Source organism: Rhinatrema bivittatum, chromosome 3 (genome assembly GCF_901001135.1).
Source record: "Rhinatrema bivittatum chromosome 3, aRhiBiv1.1, whole genome shotgun sequence".
Taxonomy (NCBI): Eukaryota; Metazoa; Chordata; class Amphibia; order Gymnophiona; family Rhinatrematidae; genus Rhinatrema; species Rhinatrema bivittatum.
The window spans coordinates 221,214,394-221,231,221 of NC_042617.1; the positions used below are offsets into that span (position 1 = coordinate 221,214,394).

Sequence of the window (16,828 nt, forward strand, 5' to 3'; positions counted from 1 at the left end):
CAAATGCCGCCGCAGCTACCACGTGGCAAAAATTCTGAGCCTGAGAGCGGGGCCTAGCCCAAAAGACTACTCAATCCATCAATTTCCCCAACTCCCACAGAGGCGGGATCGGACATCAGTCTAGTGCACTGAGCACAGACACTGGAGGGAAGAGGAGAGGAATCCCTGAAATCAACTCCCCTTCTTTTACTTCCTTTTTATTTTATTTTTTAAATACTCTTTATCTGAGCTCAGCCCATCCCAACCAAGAATGGAATCAAGTCTCTGTGGAGGGGAGCGGGTATGTACCTTCATCGCCACACTCTGCTTCCTGCACCCACTTGCCTTTCAGCTGTACTTTTTTTTTTTTTTTTTTAAACAGCTATGTGCACACCGGAAAAACCAGCTACCGGACCAAGGCACTCATCTGAGGGAGAATCCACCGAAACCATCTCAGGAAATCTTGACTGAGGGAGGGACCATAAGGTATCACCACAGGAGAGTGGGGTAATCAACTTCTATCATTCTTTCTCCTATTAAACTTCAGTGCAATCCCCAGTAGGGAGATGCACGTCCATCATCTGCTGGAGATGGAGTATACTGGCAGGCTGATGTCAGAGCAAGGGTATATATACTGTGACGTCAGCTTTGCTCAGTCTCCATCTTCTAGTAGAGGTGCACAACCCTCTGGTTCTGGATCCACCTGTCTGAACGCTAAGAAATCCAGTTTTCCATTATTTTTAGTCTTTTCACACAAAACATGTTCTCTGTAAATATTATAACAATTCCAATACCTCTGCATTGTTTGTCCACTGGAAGAACAGGCCATAATTTTCTTCAAACTGTTCCTTGGACAATGCTAGTAAGTGCAAATGAACAGCTTTGCACAGGGGTCCTAGAGACCTCACACTTCCAATGTAATCCACATCGTGTCCTTCACCTACACAAAAGGCAAGGGTTACTTTTACAAACACTATATATAGTAAACAGTCTCAAATTCCATTGAAATAAAATATGCTTTAGCAGTAAGAAAGCAAGTTTACTTACCATAAACAATTTTTCTGTAGACAGCAGGATGAATTAGCCATGACAGGTGGGTGATATCATCCGGTGCCAACAAATAGGCTCGTCTCTTCTAGCTAGTAAAGCTTTTAAGTTCTACTGAACACGTGTGGGAGTTCCCACATAAGCATTTCCCCGTGAGCCGCCTTAGTCAACATCAGAGCTAATGATAGCTGAGCGGTCAGTTCTCCAGGAAGTCAGACAAATATTTAGCAAGGTTAATTCATCATGCTATCTATGGAAAATACAATTTACGATAAGCAAACATCTTTTTTCCGTTAAGACAGATGAATTAGCCATGAGATGAAGGGACTCTCAAGTTGAGGGCTGAAATGGAGCATTTACTGAATAAGTAACCTGGACTCCACTATGGAGAGGAGACTATTGCGAGAACAGGTTACTCAAAACTGCCTGTCCGAATTTTCGGTCAGTCCTTGACAGATTGTCCAGATGGTAATGGGACATAAAGGTATGAACTGATACATCAAGTTGCAACTTTGCAGATGGCTTCAAGAGGTATTTCTCACAGATGGAAGAAGCCATAGCTAATCTATCTGATGAGCCTTGACAGAGTCTGTGATTTGAAAGCTTGCTGATGTGTAGCAGGGGTGAATGCATTCTGCTGTCCAGTTTGATAATGTATGCTTGGCAAATGCTATGCCAAATCTGAGGATCGAATGATACAAAGAGATGTGATGTGGCTGAATTCTTTTCTTGTATTAAGCTAAAGCGCTTTTGCAATCTAATGTATGAAGGATCTTCTCTCCCTCATGAATATGCAGCCTTGTATAGAAGGTAATACAATGGATTGATTTATATGGAAAGCTGAGACAACTTTCAGAAGAAACTCTGGGTGAGTGCGAAGCACCACTCTATTGTGAAAAAACTCTTGGAGTTCGTTGACTCTTCTAGTTGAGGTTACTGCTACAAGAATTGCTACTTTCCGCATCAAGAACTTAAGAGAAGTCATTTCTAATGGCACAAAGTGTGGCTTTGTTAATTGAGAAAGGATAATATTCAAGTCAGTTGGACCATTAGATGATCGAGGGGTTAAAGGGGCACTTAGAGAAGATAAGGCCATCGCGGAAAGATTAAATGATTTGAGTTGTAGTCCTCTCGTTCCCCGGCTGAGCTTCTATCTTACTCAGCCCTCATCTGTATTCCATCCCTTGAAGCTTTCGTAATGGGACGTGTCTCCCATTACAAGATCCTTGGTTATCTGGAGCTACGCATCTAAAAAGACCTGTATTCTGCCCCCACTGAAATGAAGGGCTGTTGATTGTTTGGAGGGATCAAATACTGGACCTGTTATGTTGTTTTAAGCTGACAATGCTCTAGCTGTCGAGGTCTGACCAGAAATGGTTGCTGTTGCTGAGCTGGAAGAGGCAGGAGGCAGTACTGTTGAAAAGGTTGGAATGGATATCTCTGAAAGTACGGCATAGTCGGGCCAATACAGAAAACTTTGCGAGAGAGCGGGCGCTGGGCGCTCGATCGCGTATTCAAATGAGGGCCCACGGTAAAAGGAGGTGCTAGGGACACGAGCACGTCCCTTGCACCTCCTTTCTGACAGGAGCGGCAGCTGTCAGCGGGTTTGACAGCCAACGCTCAATTTTACCGGCGTTGGTTCTCAAACCCACTGACAGTTACGGGTTCGGAAAACGGACGCCGGCATAATTGAGCGTCCGTCTTCTGACCCGCGGGCCGCAGGCAGATTTAAAATTTTTTTAAAAAATATTTGATTTTTTTTAAATTTTGGGGCCTCCGACTTAATATCGCTATGATATTAAGTCGGAGGGTGTACAGAAAAGCAGTTTTTTCTGCTTTTCTTTACACTTTCCCGGTGCCGGAAGAAATTAACGCCAGCCTTTGGGCAGGCGTTAATTTCTGAAAGTAAAATGTGCGGCTTGGCTGACATTTTACTTTCTGAATCGCGCGGGAATAACTAATAGGCCCATCAACGTGCATTTGCATGTCGCGGGCGCTATTAGTTTTGGGGGGGTTGGCCACGCGCTTTCGACCCCTTACTGTATAAGGGGTAAAGCTAGCACGTCGAAAATGCGCAGTCAAACACGTGCTAACAGTGCGCTCTGCCGGAGCGCACTGTACTGTATCGGCCTGTATGTAAGTATGGCATTTTGATAGCATAGAAGAGGATGGCTGCTAGAGACCTGTCGAGAGAGACTGGACCGTCACATTTTGTTCTTGTTTCTGAGAAATTATCCTAGTTTTTCTCCAAAAAGGTTGTCCCCTAGACAAGAGACGTCCATCAACTTATTTAAGCACCTTATAGAATGAAGTAAAGAGGAGTTATATTCAGACAACCAACAAGGACTGAATTGCACAGGCAGGGTAAACAAGCGTGGAAGTAGCTTGCTTATTATGGTGGTTACTACCCCAAACCAATTAGCTAGATACTTCACTTAGATGCAGCTCCAGCACTGCTGTATGCATCGTTGGTGGGGGTGGAAGGGAATTGGAACCAAAAAGTTACAAATAAGGGCCCTGACCTCAGTGGTCAGAGTAACAGATAAGTATGAAAAAAATAGGTGTGAAAGCTTGCTGGGCAGACTGGATGGGCCGTTTGTCTTCTTCTGCCGTCACTTGTATTTATGTTTCTATGTTTCTATGAATCTGGTCAGCATGAATTGCAGACATACCTTCATACATTAAAATCATTAAAACAATAAACGTACGAATACTGTTGGCTCTAAGCCATGCCATGTGCTGAGCTTCGACTGAGGCTAGCATAAAATCTGCCGCATTTTAATGGACGCATTGGCCACACGGGAAATTTTTTTAATCACAGGGATTAACTAATAGTGCATGGTATTGCATCGGCTTGATTAAAAGGTAAAGAAATTTCTCAGTAGATCTGCTATCTGATTTAGTGATTGTCATCACCTGTTGTGAGTATTGTTATATCTTCAGAAACAAGAATAGGTTCTTGTTGTTGAATAGGTGTTGGAGGCGAGTGGTGGGTTTGGAGTCTAAAAGCGGAAGCCCTCTACCAGTATCCTTGAAGCTGTGAGAGCTCTTATAACTGGAGGAGGCAGAGACATTTAATCTCCCCTCTGCAACTTATTTTATTTATTTATAAACGTTTCTATACCGACACTCATGAAAAGACATATCGCACCAGTTTACATATAACTCAAGGTCGAAAATACATCAAACAGGGTGAAATTAACAGGTCTTGGGTGATCTTGGGTGATCGGCAAACAGCTGTGTTGGTAGTTAAGCATAATGCCCTCAGTCTTGGGCTCACTGTATTGACTGTAGCTCTGCAGGAGGCTTGTGCTTCAAAGACCTCAAAGAAGAATGCTTCAAGTGCATTGAGGGCCCTTGCTTAGTGACAAAGTTGTTGGTAAGTAGGAATGCATCAATAGTGGGCACATCAGCTTCATCGATATTTGCACTGAAGGGACTTAGATGTTGTGCGCTCTTGCACCATGCATCAATGGGTCATGCATTGCCGGAATTAATGCATCTTGCGAAAGCTGCATCAATGCATCCTGATGCAAAGGTACCCAGAATCCATGTTTCATGGGTGCCAAAGCATTGTGCTCAGAGGGCTTCTTTCACAGACTTGAGGGTGGACTCACAGTAGCTGAAAGTCAATGTCAAAACACCAGAACAGAATCAAGAGGAAGAAGTGTGGTCAGACAAGCAGGGTCAAGGCAGGCATAGTTCATTCAAAGTGAGAAGGTATACCAAGATCAGTGCAGACTGAGTCCATTCACAATCACGAGGCAGGTAAGAGGTCAGGGCAGGCATGCTCATTCAATATTGAAGATTAGCAATGGTGAGGGCAGGCATGTTCATTCAATATTGAAGGTAAGCAATGGTCAGGATAGGCAGAGTCAGAAACAGGCTGGGTTTCAAGAGAAAGTCAGAAACAGGTATAGCAATGCACAAAATCACACAGAACCAACCTGTTGCTCATGCATCTGATCAGAGATTGAGCTTCCTTTTATCTCTGAGCAGTACTGATGTCATCAGTGTACATCCACAGGAAATCCTGAGTGCTGGCCTATAAAACTGCTTAGTTGCTGTAGCTCTTAGACAGAGGAACAGGATGCAGCTAAAGATTATAAGCCAAGAACCATGCTGGACTCAAGACCTTGAGGTATAGGATGCCAACTGTGGTGTAGCACCCCATGGTCAGCAGCATGTTACAGTTCCCTCCCAGAGCCCCTCTTTCTTTTAAGCTTCTGGGGAAATGATGATGAAATCTCCTGATCAATCAAGGAACATTGAGGTTTTCCATTGGCTCCCACGATTTCTCCTCGGGTGCATACCTTTTCCAGTCTATCAAATAATAAACCTTGTTCCTCACCACTTTTGGAGTCAATGATTTCATTGATCTCATATTTGGCATAAAGGGCACATGATGCAGTGATAGAGGAAGGTATTTTCTTGGAACATCTGTTGAACACCAATGGTTTAAATAGACAGATATGGAAGGAGTAAGAAATTCAGAGGGATGGGGAAATCTTGAGTTTATAGGTTACCAGGTTGAGTTATCTTATAACCTAATACTATCCAATAATTCTAGGGGTGATCTTGAAAGAGGGCACCCGGAGTCGGATATTTCTGTTGCAGAGCCACACCTCATCTCCAGGGGCAAACTATAGTGATGGTCCATGCTTTTTGTCAGCACACTTCTTATAGTGTTCAGCGGCGCTTGTGAAGAGGTTCTGGGTTTTTCTCCAAATCTCCTGTAAGTTAGATGATCTGCCGTGGGAGCATCCGCAGCACAGGGAGTTTAGGGTGTGTGCAATACACGACATAAAATGGAGAAGACTCCGCAACTCACCAACTCGATTATTGTAGCAGAATTTGGCCCAGGGGAGCACCTGTATCCAGTCATCCTGTCTGGATTCAAGGATCTGGTTGACCCTGTTTGGCTGCTAGACTGGGGATGATAGGCCGATGAAAAGTTTAGCACTACATCTAGTGTTTTGCAGAGAGCACAGTCACTATCAGGCTGATTCAGTACGGTGCGCTCAGGCTCAGCACACCGTTAGCCCCCATTTGGACGCGCACTTTGGACGCGCTATTATTACCACTTGTACAGTAAGGGGTAGTAACAGCGCGTGAGAAATGCGCGTCCAACCCCCCCGAAACTAATAGCGCGCTCAACATGCAAATGAATGTTGATGAGCCTATTAGTCCCACTCGATACAGAAAGTAAAATGTGCAGCCAAGCCGCACATTTTACTCTCAGAAATTAACGCCTGCCCAAAGGCAGGAGTTAATTTCAGCCGGCACCGGGAAAGTGTACAGAAAAGCAGAAAAAACTGCTTTTCTGTACACCCTCCGACTTACTATCATAGCGATATTAAGTCGGAGGCCCTAAAAATAAAAAAATCTGCCCGTGGCCCATGGGTTGGAAAACGGACGCTCAATTTTGCCAGCATCCGTTTTCCAAACCCGTGGCTGTCAACACAGGTTCGGAAAACGACAACCAATGCCGGTAAAATTAAGTGTTGGCTGTGAACCCGCTGACAGCCGCCGCTTCTGCCAATAAGGAGGCGCTAGGGAAGCACTAGTGTCCCTAGCGCCTCCTTACTAGCGCAGGCCCTCATTTGCATACTGAATCGCGCGCACAGGAGAGTGGCCTAGGCGCGCGTTGGGAGAGCGGGCGCTCTCCTTGGAGCACCGGCTCTCCCGCGCATATTACTGAATCGGCCTGAATGTGTTTCTGAAGTCCATGCAGCTAAAATATATGGTGTAAGTGGTTTGAGAGAACAGTTTGGAAAACTGATCAACAACCACCCACATGTCAGTGTGTCCCAAGGACGGGGTTAGATCAGTAATAAAATCCATGGATGTGTGTCCAGGGATTCTGAAGTATTGGTAGAAGGTGAAGTAGACCCACGAGTCTTAGCCAAGAGTTTTTATTTTGCACATAGTTAGTGCAAGAAGAAACATAGTCCCTAACATCTTTAGTCAAGTTTGGCCACCAGTATTTGTGGGAGATGAGGTCTAGGGTCTTGCGGTCACCGTGGTAGCTGGGCAATTTAGAGTCATGAACCCATCTCAGGATCTTCCATCGATGAGGTTCAGGGACAAAAGTCTTCCCTGGGGGAATTCCAGCTGGTAGTATTGGAGAAATTGTGACAATCTTGGTCGGGGGAATGGGGTGCTGAGGTTCCCCAGAGATGTCAGCGGGGTCAAACAAATGAAACAGAGTATCTACTTTAATGGTTTTCTCAGCTGGTTGGTACATTAGACAGAAGTCAAATGGCAAAAAAAAGGACCTCCTAGCTTGATGTGGATTTGGTCTCCTGGTCGTTTGAAGATACAGTAAGTCTTTATGGTCGATGAAAATGGTAAAGGGATGTAAGGCGCCCTCCAGTATGTTATGCCATTCTTCCAGGGCTAATTTGATGGTGAGCAGCTCTCAATCGCCAATGCCATAGTTCTCTGCGGAAAAGTTCCTAGAGTAGAAGGCACAGGGTGATGCTCTGCATTACAAACATCAGCTGCTAATGATCAAAGGGATTTAGCTAGTCAGGACTTATTTATAGCAAAAATATTTATCATGGCTAGCTCATTTTTATACCATTTTGTGTGTTTTAATTTTGATTTTAGTTTGTTTAATGACATTCTGCATTTATATTTTTACGATGGTCTGTGCTTGTCACATTTGATGTATTATGGGGTTTTTGGGTTTTTTTTCTAGATATTTTATGATGTATTTTATGAATGTTATTTATGTAAGCTACCTAGGTCATGGGATAGTGCAGCCTTTAAGTTCAAATAAATAAATAAAATTAAATAGTTGTTTGCCATTGTGGGCAGACTGCGAGAGCACCGCTCCAACTGAGGAAGCAACAACTTCCACTACAAACGGTTGTAAGGTATCAGGTCTCTGCAGTATTGGCAATGACAGGAAGGCCATCTTCAGGAGGCAAAGTCTTCGGTGGCTACGGGTGGCCAGTCTTAGGTATTTTTAGTAAGGGTGGTAATGGGAGAAATGAGGGTGGAATAGTGGTGAATGAACTGTCTATAATATTTAACAAATCCTAGGAAATGCTGGATCAGCTTAAGCCCACTGGCTGGGGCCACTCCTTGATTGCCAACAGCTTGAATGGGTCCATTTGCAAACCTTAGGCAGATATTGAGGATCCCAGAAATGGAAGATCTAACCAATTTCACATATAGAGAGTGATCTCTCAAGTGCTGAAACATCATCTTAACCTGTGTATGGTGTGACTGGAGCTCGTGGGAGAAGATCATGCCATCATCTAGGTATACAATAAATCTCTGAAAACATTGTTGACAAAGTTCAGGAAGACCGCAGGGGCATTGCATAAGCATCATAGTGACCCATTTTGAGTGTTAAAGATGGTTTACAACTCATCACCTTCCCATATGTGTATGAGGTTGTATGCCCCTTGAAGGTATAATTTGGAAAAAAATGATGGCTCCTTGATGCTAGACAAAATTCAGAAATCAAAGGCAGTGGGTACTTATTCTTTATAGTGATCACATTCAGACTCCAATAATCTATGCAAGGGCGCAAGGAACCATCTTTCTTGCCCACGAAGAACCCTGCCCTTGCAGGGGAAGTAGATGGTCAGATGAATCCTCTTTCAAGGTTCTCCCGGATGTAGCTGGACACAGCTTCAGTCTCAGGAATGGATATGAAGTACACCCTACCCCAAAGTGGCATCTTCCCAGGCATCAATGGTGCAGTCATAGCAGTATTATAGGAGAATCTCCAACAATTAAGCCTCCTCAACGATCACCGGTTACAGAATTGTTATGTTTTGTGTGTTAGAACTAGATAGTGGGCCCTTGGGCCGTGGCAAGAGCTGACTCCACCCACAAGGAGGAGCCCTGTGGGGACTCACCACGACAGGCAGGGTCTCAGCAGTGATGGACACCAGAGGCAATTGTTTTATTGTACAGCAAGATAACCCGAGGAGGGGTTTAATAGACTCAGTCCAGAGTAGATGACCTGCAAGCTGGTCTCTCCAGTAGTGGCCCGTAGTGTGGGGTAACCCGGGGAATACTTCATCTTGATAGAACTTGTGCAGGCTGTCTCCGGTAGTGGTCCGCAGTGCAGGGTAGGCCGGAGGCTGGTGATAGAAGTTTGCACAAGACAGTGTGGTTCCGGTAGTAGTCCACAGAGTGGGATAACCTGAGAATCCACACAGCGAAGGAAGAGGAAGGTGTAGAGCAGATCCAGTACTCACTCCAAACAGAAGCAGCAAGCTGTAGAGGTAGGCACCGTGGAGACCCGAGGTACAGGAGCACTAAAGGGTCATCGTGGAATCAGTGTAGAGACTCACTGGGTTGGAGAAGTGAGATAAGTAGAGATGGCTTTCTGAGGAGCGATAGCCCTGAGTGCGACAAGGCTCCCAAGGTGCGGGTACAAAGATCACTCAGACAGGAACGCAGGAACAGCGAAGCATAGTCCCAGAATGGCGGAATTGATCAGGATGGGAATCCTTGCTAACTCATAGGTAGGTTGGCCCGATAGGATTATATACACATAGGCAGTGATGTCATGCAGTGGAGACGCCACCGAGGTTCCCGCCATGACGTGGTTAAGAAGGGGGCAAGCGCGCGCGTGCCCTAGGTCACCCCAGAAGTAAGATGGCTGCCGGAAGCGCCAACGCCGTCCTGGGAACGCCATGGAGGTCGGCGTGCAGAAGCAGAGGCAGCCATCCTCCCCAGACTCGGAGTTGCAGGGCAAAAAGAGGTGAGTAGCAAAGGTCGCAGCCGTCTGCGACCTACGGGCGCAACAGGAATGGGGCCTACATGTAGTGCTTACACAGCTCATACGTTCCCTGTTCGAGCCTTTGCATTCCTATAACTTTAAAATTCTGACATGGGAAATTCTTTCCCTCGTAGCCATCACTTCTGCTAAAAGGATCAGTTAGTTACAAGCCTTGTTGCATACTCATCCAACACTAGGTTCCTCTGTGACGAAGTGGTTCTCCGTACTCACCCTAATTTTCTTCTTAAGGTAGACACAGCCTCTCACCTTACACAGAATATACTCTGCCCACTTTTTTCCAAGACCCCTCTCTCACCAGGGCGAGAGTTTTTCCATACCATGGATTGTAAGCGTGCACTTGCATTCTATCTAGACCGCTCTGCACTCCATAGAAAATACACCAAACTCTTTCCTTCTTTGACAAAGACAAGCTGCGAGTTCCAGTGGGCAAACAAAGAGTGGAGGAGTAGCCTAGTGGTTATAGCAGTGGGCTATGAACCAGGAGACCAGGGTTTGAGTCCTGCTGTCGCTCCTTGTGACCTTGGGCAAGTCACTTTACCCTCCATTGCCTCAGGTACAAACTTAGATTGTAAGATCATGGCATGCTCAGTGTGCCAGTCAAAGCTTTTCAGAAACTTTGACGGAAAAGTTTTCCGTGATAGGGCTCCGTCCAGTGACTTCACCCACATGTGAGGACTACATCCTGCTGTCGTGGGAGAATACCTGTTACAGGTAAGCAACTCTGCTGTCTCAATGCTTCCAGAGTTCCAGAGCATGTAGAATTGAGGATCTGTGTAAATCTCATTGGAGTTGCAGTCTGACCTTATCCCTGCAGTACAGCATTGTCTGCCTTGCCAGTCTTCACATGTGGGTGAAGTCACTGGAACTCGCAGCTTGTCTATGTCAAAGAAGGAAAGAGTTTGGTGTATTTTCTATGGAGTGCAGAGCGGTCTAGATAGAATGCAAGTGCACACTTACAATCCATGGTATGGAAAACCTCTCGCCCTGGTGAGAGAGGGGTCTTGAGAAAAAGTGGGCAGAGTATATTCTGAGTAAGGTGAGAGGCTGTGTCTACCTTAAGAAGAAAATTAGGGTGAGTACGGAGGACCACTTGGTCACAGAGGAACCTAGTGTTGGGTGAGTATGCAACAAGGCTTGTAACTAACTGATCCTTTTAGCAGAAGTGATGGCTACGAGGGAAAGAATTTCCCATGTCAGAATTTTAAAGTTATAGGAATGCAAAGGCTCGAACAGGGAAAGTATGAGCTGTGTAAGCACTACATGTAGGCCCCATTCCTGTTGCGCCCGTAGGTCGCAACAGGTGCTACTCACCTCTTTTTGCCCTGCAACTCCGAGTCTGGGGAGGATGGCTGCCTCTGCTTCTGCACGCCGACCTCCATGGCGTTCCCAGGACGGCGTTGGCGCTCCTGGCAGCCATCTTACTTCTGGGGTGACCTAGGGCACGCGCGCGCTTGCCCCCTTCTTAACCATGTCATGGCGGGAACCTTGGTGGCGTCTCCACTGCATGACATCACTGCCTATGTGTATATAATCCTATCGGGCCAACTTACCTATGAGTTAGCAAGGATTCCCATCCTGATCAATTCCGCCATTCTGGGACTTTGCTTCGCTGTTCCTGCGTTCCTGTCTGAGTGATCTTGGTACCCGCACCTTGGGAGCCTTGTCGCACTCAGGGCTATCGCTCCTCGGAAAGCCATCTCTACTTATCTCACTTCTCCAACCCAGTGAGTCTCTACACTGATTCCACGGATGACCCTTTAGTGCTCCTGTACCTCGGGTCTCCAGGGTGCCTACCTCTACAGCTTGCTGCCTCTGGAGTGAGTACTGGATCTGCTCTACACCTTCCTCTTCCTTCGCTGTGTGGATTCTCAAGTTATCCCACTCTGTGGACCACTACCGGAACCACACTGTCTTGTGCAAACCTCTATCACCAGCCTCCGGCCTACCCTGCACTGCGGACCACTACCGGAGACAGCCTGCACAAGTTCCATCAAGAGGAAGTATTCCCCGGGTTACTCTGCACTGCGGACCACTACCGGAGAGACCAGCTTGCAGGTCATCTACTCTGGACTGAGTCTATTAAACCCGCTCCTCGGGTTATCTTGCTGTACAATAAAACTATTGCCTCTGGTGTCCATCACTGCTGAGACCCTGCCTGTCGTGGTGAGTCCCCACAGGGCTCCTCCTTGTGGGTGGAAGCTCTTGCCATGGCCCAAGGGCCCACTATCTAGTTCTAACACACAAAACATAACAATTCTGTAACCGGTGATCGTTGAGGAGGCTTAATTGGTAGAGAACCCATGATAAGCCGACCCATTAGGGGTTGAGCCGTTAATCGGTTATCCCTACTCCCAGGTGGTATGCTGAAATGGAACTAAGGTGTACCCGTGCGGAGGATATCTGGGGACCAGAATCCGATGGGTATCCTAGATAGCCTCAGAGAGATGGAGTGGTGCAGAAAAAAGGGGCTAATACCGTTTTTGTGCACACCATTTGGTAAAACTTGCCCATTTCAAATGGTAAGATTTACGTGTGGAAGGTTGTCGTGAAGCTACAAGTACCTGAGAATATCATTGAGTCTGTGGTATGAGACTGACCTGTGGGCAGGTGAATTGGTTACTGGAGTGGTAGGTTGAGAAGTATGGGAAGCATACTTGTCGAGGCCAGGACATGGTTATGAGAATCATTGGAAACCTGTCTTGCTGTAGGTTCACGAGAGTTTTGGCTATGAGCGGTATCAAAAGAGATGCATATAGGAGGCCTCTGTTGCACAGCGAGCAAAGACGTCCATGGGAACGCATTTTAATGCATGTATAGGGAGTAGAATCTGTCCACTCTGTGGTTCGATTTGGACGCAGAGGTCAAAGGTTGGTTGACCTCAGCGCTAGAAGATTTTGCTCACTACACATGGATGCAGTGACCATTCGTGAGGATGGAAACATCGACTTAGATGGTCTGCTAGTACGTTCGGTATGCCTGTTAGATAAGTGGCCCGTAGATGCATGGAGTGTGCAAGAGCCCAGGCCCAGAACTGCACGGCCTCCTGGCAGAGCAGGTAAGAGCCTGCATGTGCTTGTTTTTTCAAATACCACATTGCCACTATGTTGACTGTCTGTATCCACAAAGTTTTTTGTGAGAGACAGTGTTTCAAGGTATAAAATGCATAACGCATGGCTCAAAGCTCCAGGAAGTTGATCTGAGACTTTTCATGGAGCGGAGTAGATGCAGTTTGGGTTTGGTAGATGTGCATTCGAGCTCTCCAACCCAAGCTGGATGCAACCGTGGCCAAGATAATCTGAGGATTTGGTACTGAATCGGTGATATGGATCAGGGACGAAAGCAGTTGAACGGCTTAGAGCCACTGAAATTTGAAAATCCACTGAATTGTACTCATGGCTATTCTGGCCATAGGAGTGACGTGGATAGTGAAAACCCTGTGGCCCAGCAATGAAAGAATTGATGGGCTGAGGCTATGTTGCATGTGCGCAGATATTTGGAGAATTTGACAGAATGTCTGCACAGTTGTTGGGCAGGAAGTCCTCTGCGACTGTAGTGTCCAGAACTACTCCATATGGGATTTATGATAGTTGATCAGAAATCCCAGCCAAATTTAGAAGATTTATAATGAGTCTTGGAGAATTTATTTATTTATTTAGGATTTTTATATACCGACATTCTCAATACAAATATCAAATCAGGTCGGTTTCCATAGAACAAAACTGTCGCGGTTAAGGCGTTACATTAAACAGAGTTTCTGAACAAAAGAACATAAATATTAAATAGACAACAATAACTCGTCAAAATAACGTGAATAAATGTAGGGAATAGCTAAAAAAGAGGGTAGGCTAAATAGGGATATACAGTTAACAGAGAACAGTGTTGATGGGCAAAAAAACATGAGTAATGCATGAGCTAGAGAACTAATGCATCAACAAAGGAGTCTTTTCAAAACAAAAATTTAGACTTCCTTGCTTGGATTGATTCCTATTAGGCAGTCGTCCGGGTAAGGAAAGGCGTGAATGCTGTTTTTCTCTGTAGATAAGCGGCAGTCACTGCTAGGCATTTGGTGAAATACACAAGTTGTCAAAGCTACTGCGAACGGCAGAACTTGGTATTGAAAATGTTGTTGACTCACTATGAAGCGCATAGAAAGACCAGAGAATAGAGGCAACCCACTTATTGTAGTAAGGGAAGCATGGTGACGAGAGACACCAGTCTGAACTTTCCCTTCTGAAGAAATTTGTTGAGATTTCTGAGGTCCAGGATGGGCGGAGATCGCCTGTTTCTGTTCAAAGAAGGAAGTAGCGAGATTAAAATCCTCCACCTTGTTCTGTCCGAGGAACGGTATCCCGAGCCCTGGTTCTCAGTGGGATGGCCGTTCTGATGTCTGGAAAGGTTGAAAAATCCAGGAGCCTGCCCGACTGGCAGAGCTGGTGTAATCTGGATATCAGTTGGTCTCTCGTGGGAGTGTGAGCGGTAAAAGTCCTTCCTGCATCTCTCTCTCTGCTGTACAAGAAATGTAGAGAGCTGTCACAGGGTCTCGAGGTGGTCTTGCAATTGAGGCACTGTCTGCCGGACCTTGTGCATGGCAGATCAGCTTGTGTATCTGGGACTTCAGGCCGTAAATCAGGGTCCGGAAGCCAGGCTAATATATCGCGTTCAGAGTCCTGTTGTTGGCAATGGGAGGACGTCTTGAAGCAATCCCATGTTGCTGGCAGAGAGGTTCGCTTAGTGTTGTGTCAAACATAGCTGGTAATAGCAATATGTGACACCAATATGGTTCTTGGAAGATGTTACGACCTTCCAAAAACATCTGATCCATTTTAGTGACCAGGTCTCGATGGGATTGGTGCCGAAACGGGATTAGCGTGCCAATCTGCCTTCGTGGTGGAGGCTCAGAAGGACGAGTCGGCGGCGATGACTTAGGCTGTCGTTGGTAGGTATCGCAACGAGGCGATGCCACAACAGTGCGGATATCGATGGCTCCAGTGTTAGTAGATTTCAGGAGGCATCGAGGACAGCCTGAGGCATCGACAGCTCCACCCTGTAAGCTGGTATGGTAGCGCAACTACAGAGGAGACAGGCTAGGCGTTACTGGCACTTCCATATTATTTTATAGTGGCTCAGTACCCGGCACTGGTGGTGGTGGGGAACACCTCGGCACCTCGGGTGCAGAGGAGCATGGAGACTCGTGTACCCGGGCCCGCTTCGCAACTAGCTCAATGGACATTGATACTGGTGCGGTATCAGTGCCAGAACCAAACGTGGAAACACGTCTGTGCTGGCTGTTTCCCTCGGAGCTCAGCCCAGTCATTCTCCAGCACTGAATAAGATGCCCTCGCTGTTTCAGATGGCAATTGGTGACAGACTGAGACCCTGCCTTCACTGCTCCTTGCATTGTTTGTCACCCGAGAAGTACATGGGGCTCTGGTTTAGAACCCGAAGTATGGAGCGTGTTGTTTAGTCGAGGGCATTGACTGAGGTATAGATGCTTTGGTAATATCGACGAAATTGATGGCGGTATTGAAGGCATCGGCATCGATGTAAGCATTGATGGCATGGGCGGAGCACTGATAGCATCAACGGCATCGATGCCGACATCGACGCGGGCATCAACGGAACCGATTGAGGCATCAACGGCGGCCCTGGCGGCAATGGGAACCGTGGACGTCCCTATCCCTCTAGCCCCAATGAACCCAGTGGAGGATCACAGGAAGGACACTCGCGGGCATCGTGGGGTGGACAGACAGGGAGAAAGGCGGCCGCAATTCGGTTAGTAACCCGGGGAAACCAATAGTGAGGTGACAGGAACTGACCGAAAAACAGGTCATAGTACTCACTGAGCATCGATGAAATGTACATGAAAAGAGATCCATGAAGGGAAAAATTATTTGTGAAGTAAAACTTCAAGTGTTCCGTGAGGAAAAGTTGTGAGAAAAATTTCACAGAGCTCCTAAACACGAGGCAAACTGCATTGCGGAAAAAAAGAGACTGAAGGGAGAACCCTGTGGACACAGGGATCATGGCATGCCGGGTATGCTCAGTGTGCCAGTCAAAGCTTTCTAGAAACTCTGACAGAAAAGGTTTCCGTGATAGGGCTCTGTCCAGTGACGTCACCCACATGTGATGACTACCATCCTGCTTGTCCTTGGAGAAATTGTCCATAAGCATAATAGTTTGCTAGTCATGGTCTGGACCAAGGCAACAATAGCACAACTTGTGCCCTTCTGTGAGGGACATTACCTTGCCCCAAATGAAGGTCCTGAATCCACTCTTTTTGCTGGACATGTTGAAGTGGCAACATTTTATTTTTTAATAGCACTGAAAAATGTTGTTGTGGGTGCTGCAGAGCAGGTGAGGAAACTTTAAAATGAGTAAACTGAGGAAGCAAGTGTACAAGTTGAGAATTTTTAGAATAAAGACTGAAGAGACTGAGTACACATCCATGCTGTGCTTGGACAAAATATGACTGAGGAGGCTCACAAGGCAACACCTGCTGGGGAACTCCCACATGCTTAGTAAAGCTGAAAGCTCTACTAGCTAGGAGACACAAGTCCATTCAGTGCCTTGGGATGATCACACACATATCATGGCTAACTCAGCCTGCTTATTGACAGAAAATCTTCATTATGTATAATTTTGAGGACAACTACTCTTTCCCTAGCCTCTACTTTCCTTTTCATTCAGGCATTCTATATCCACTTTTTTCATTCTTCTCACCATCAATTTGCACTTCTTTCTCTTCCTCTTGGTGTACATGCTCAACATTTAAAGGCTTTGCCAGCATACAATATTATCCACTTAATAACTGCGTTGTCTGGATGTTATTGCTGCTACCACATCACTAAATCTTCCCTATAGGAATAAGGGATAAAAAAAATATGGTTTTCCTGTACAAACCTGGATTCCTTACATCTATAACCATCTGTAAACATCATGTGAAAAAGTATTTACAATACTCACATACTGGACTACTAGTCTCTTTCACTACATGCTTAATGTATTTGAAATTCATTCTTGGATATTGTGGAT

General features: G+C 46.0%; 1 protein-coding gene across 6 annotated transcripts in view; it reads right to left on the reverse strand.

Annotated features, from left to right (window-relative positions):
- The window catches only part of ERMARD (ER membrane associated RNA degradation), a 452,987-nt gene that overhangs the window by 415,295 nt on the left and 20,864 nt on the right, over positions 1-16,828 (reverse strand). For 4 of the 6 annotated variants that reach the window (XM_029594212.1, XM_029594213.1, XM_029594210.1 and 1 more), the window contains exon 3: positions 774-919. The exons of the other annotated variants lie outside the window; for them this stretch is intronic. In XM_029594212.1, the coding sequence (XP_029450072.1) occupies positions 774-919 (146 nt within the window). The remainder of the gene's footprint in view (positions 1-773; positions 920-16,828) is intronic. 6 annotated transcript variants of the gene reach the window in all.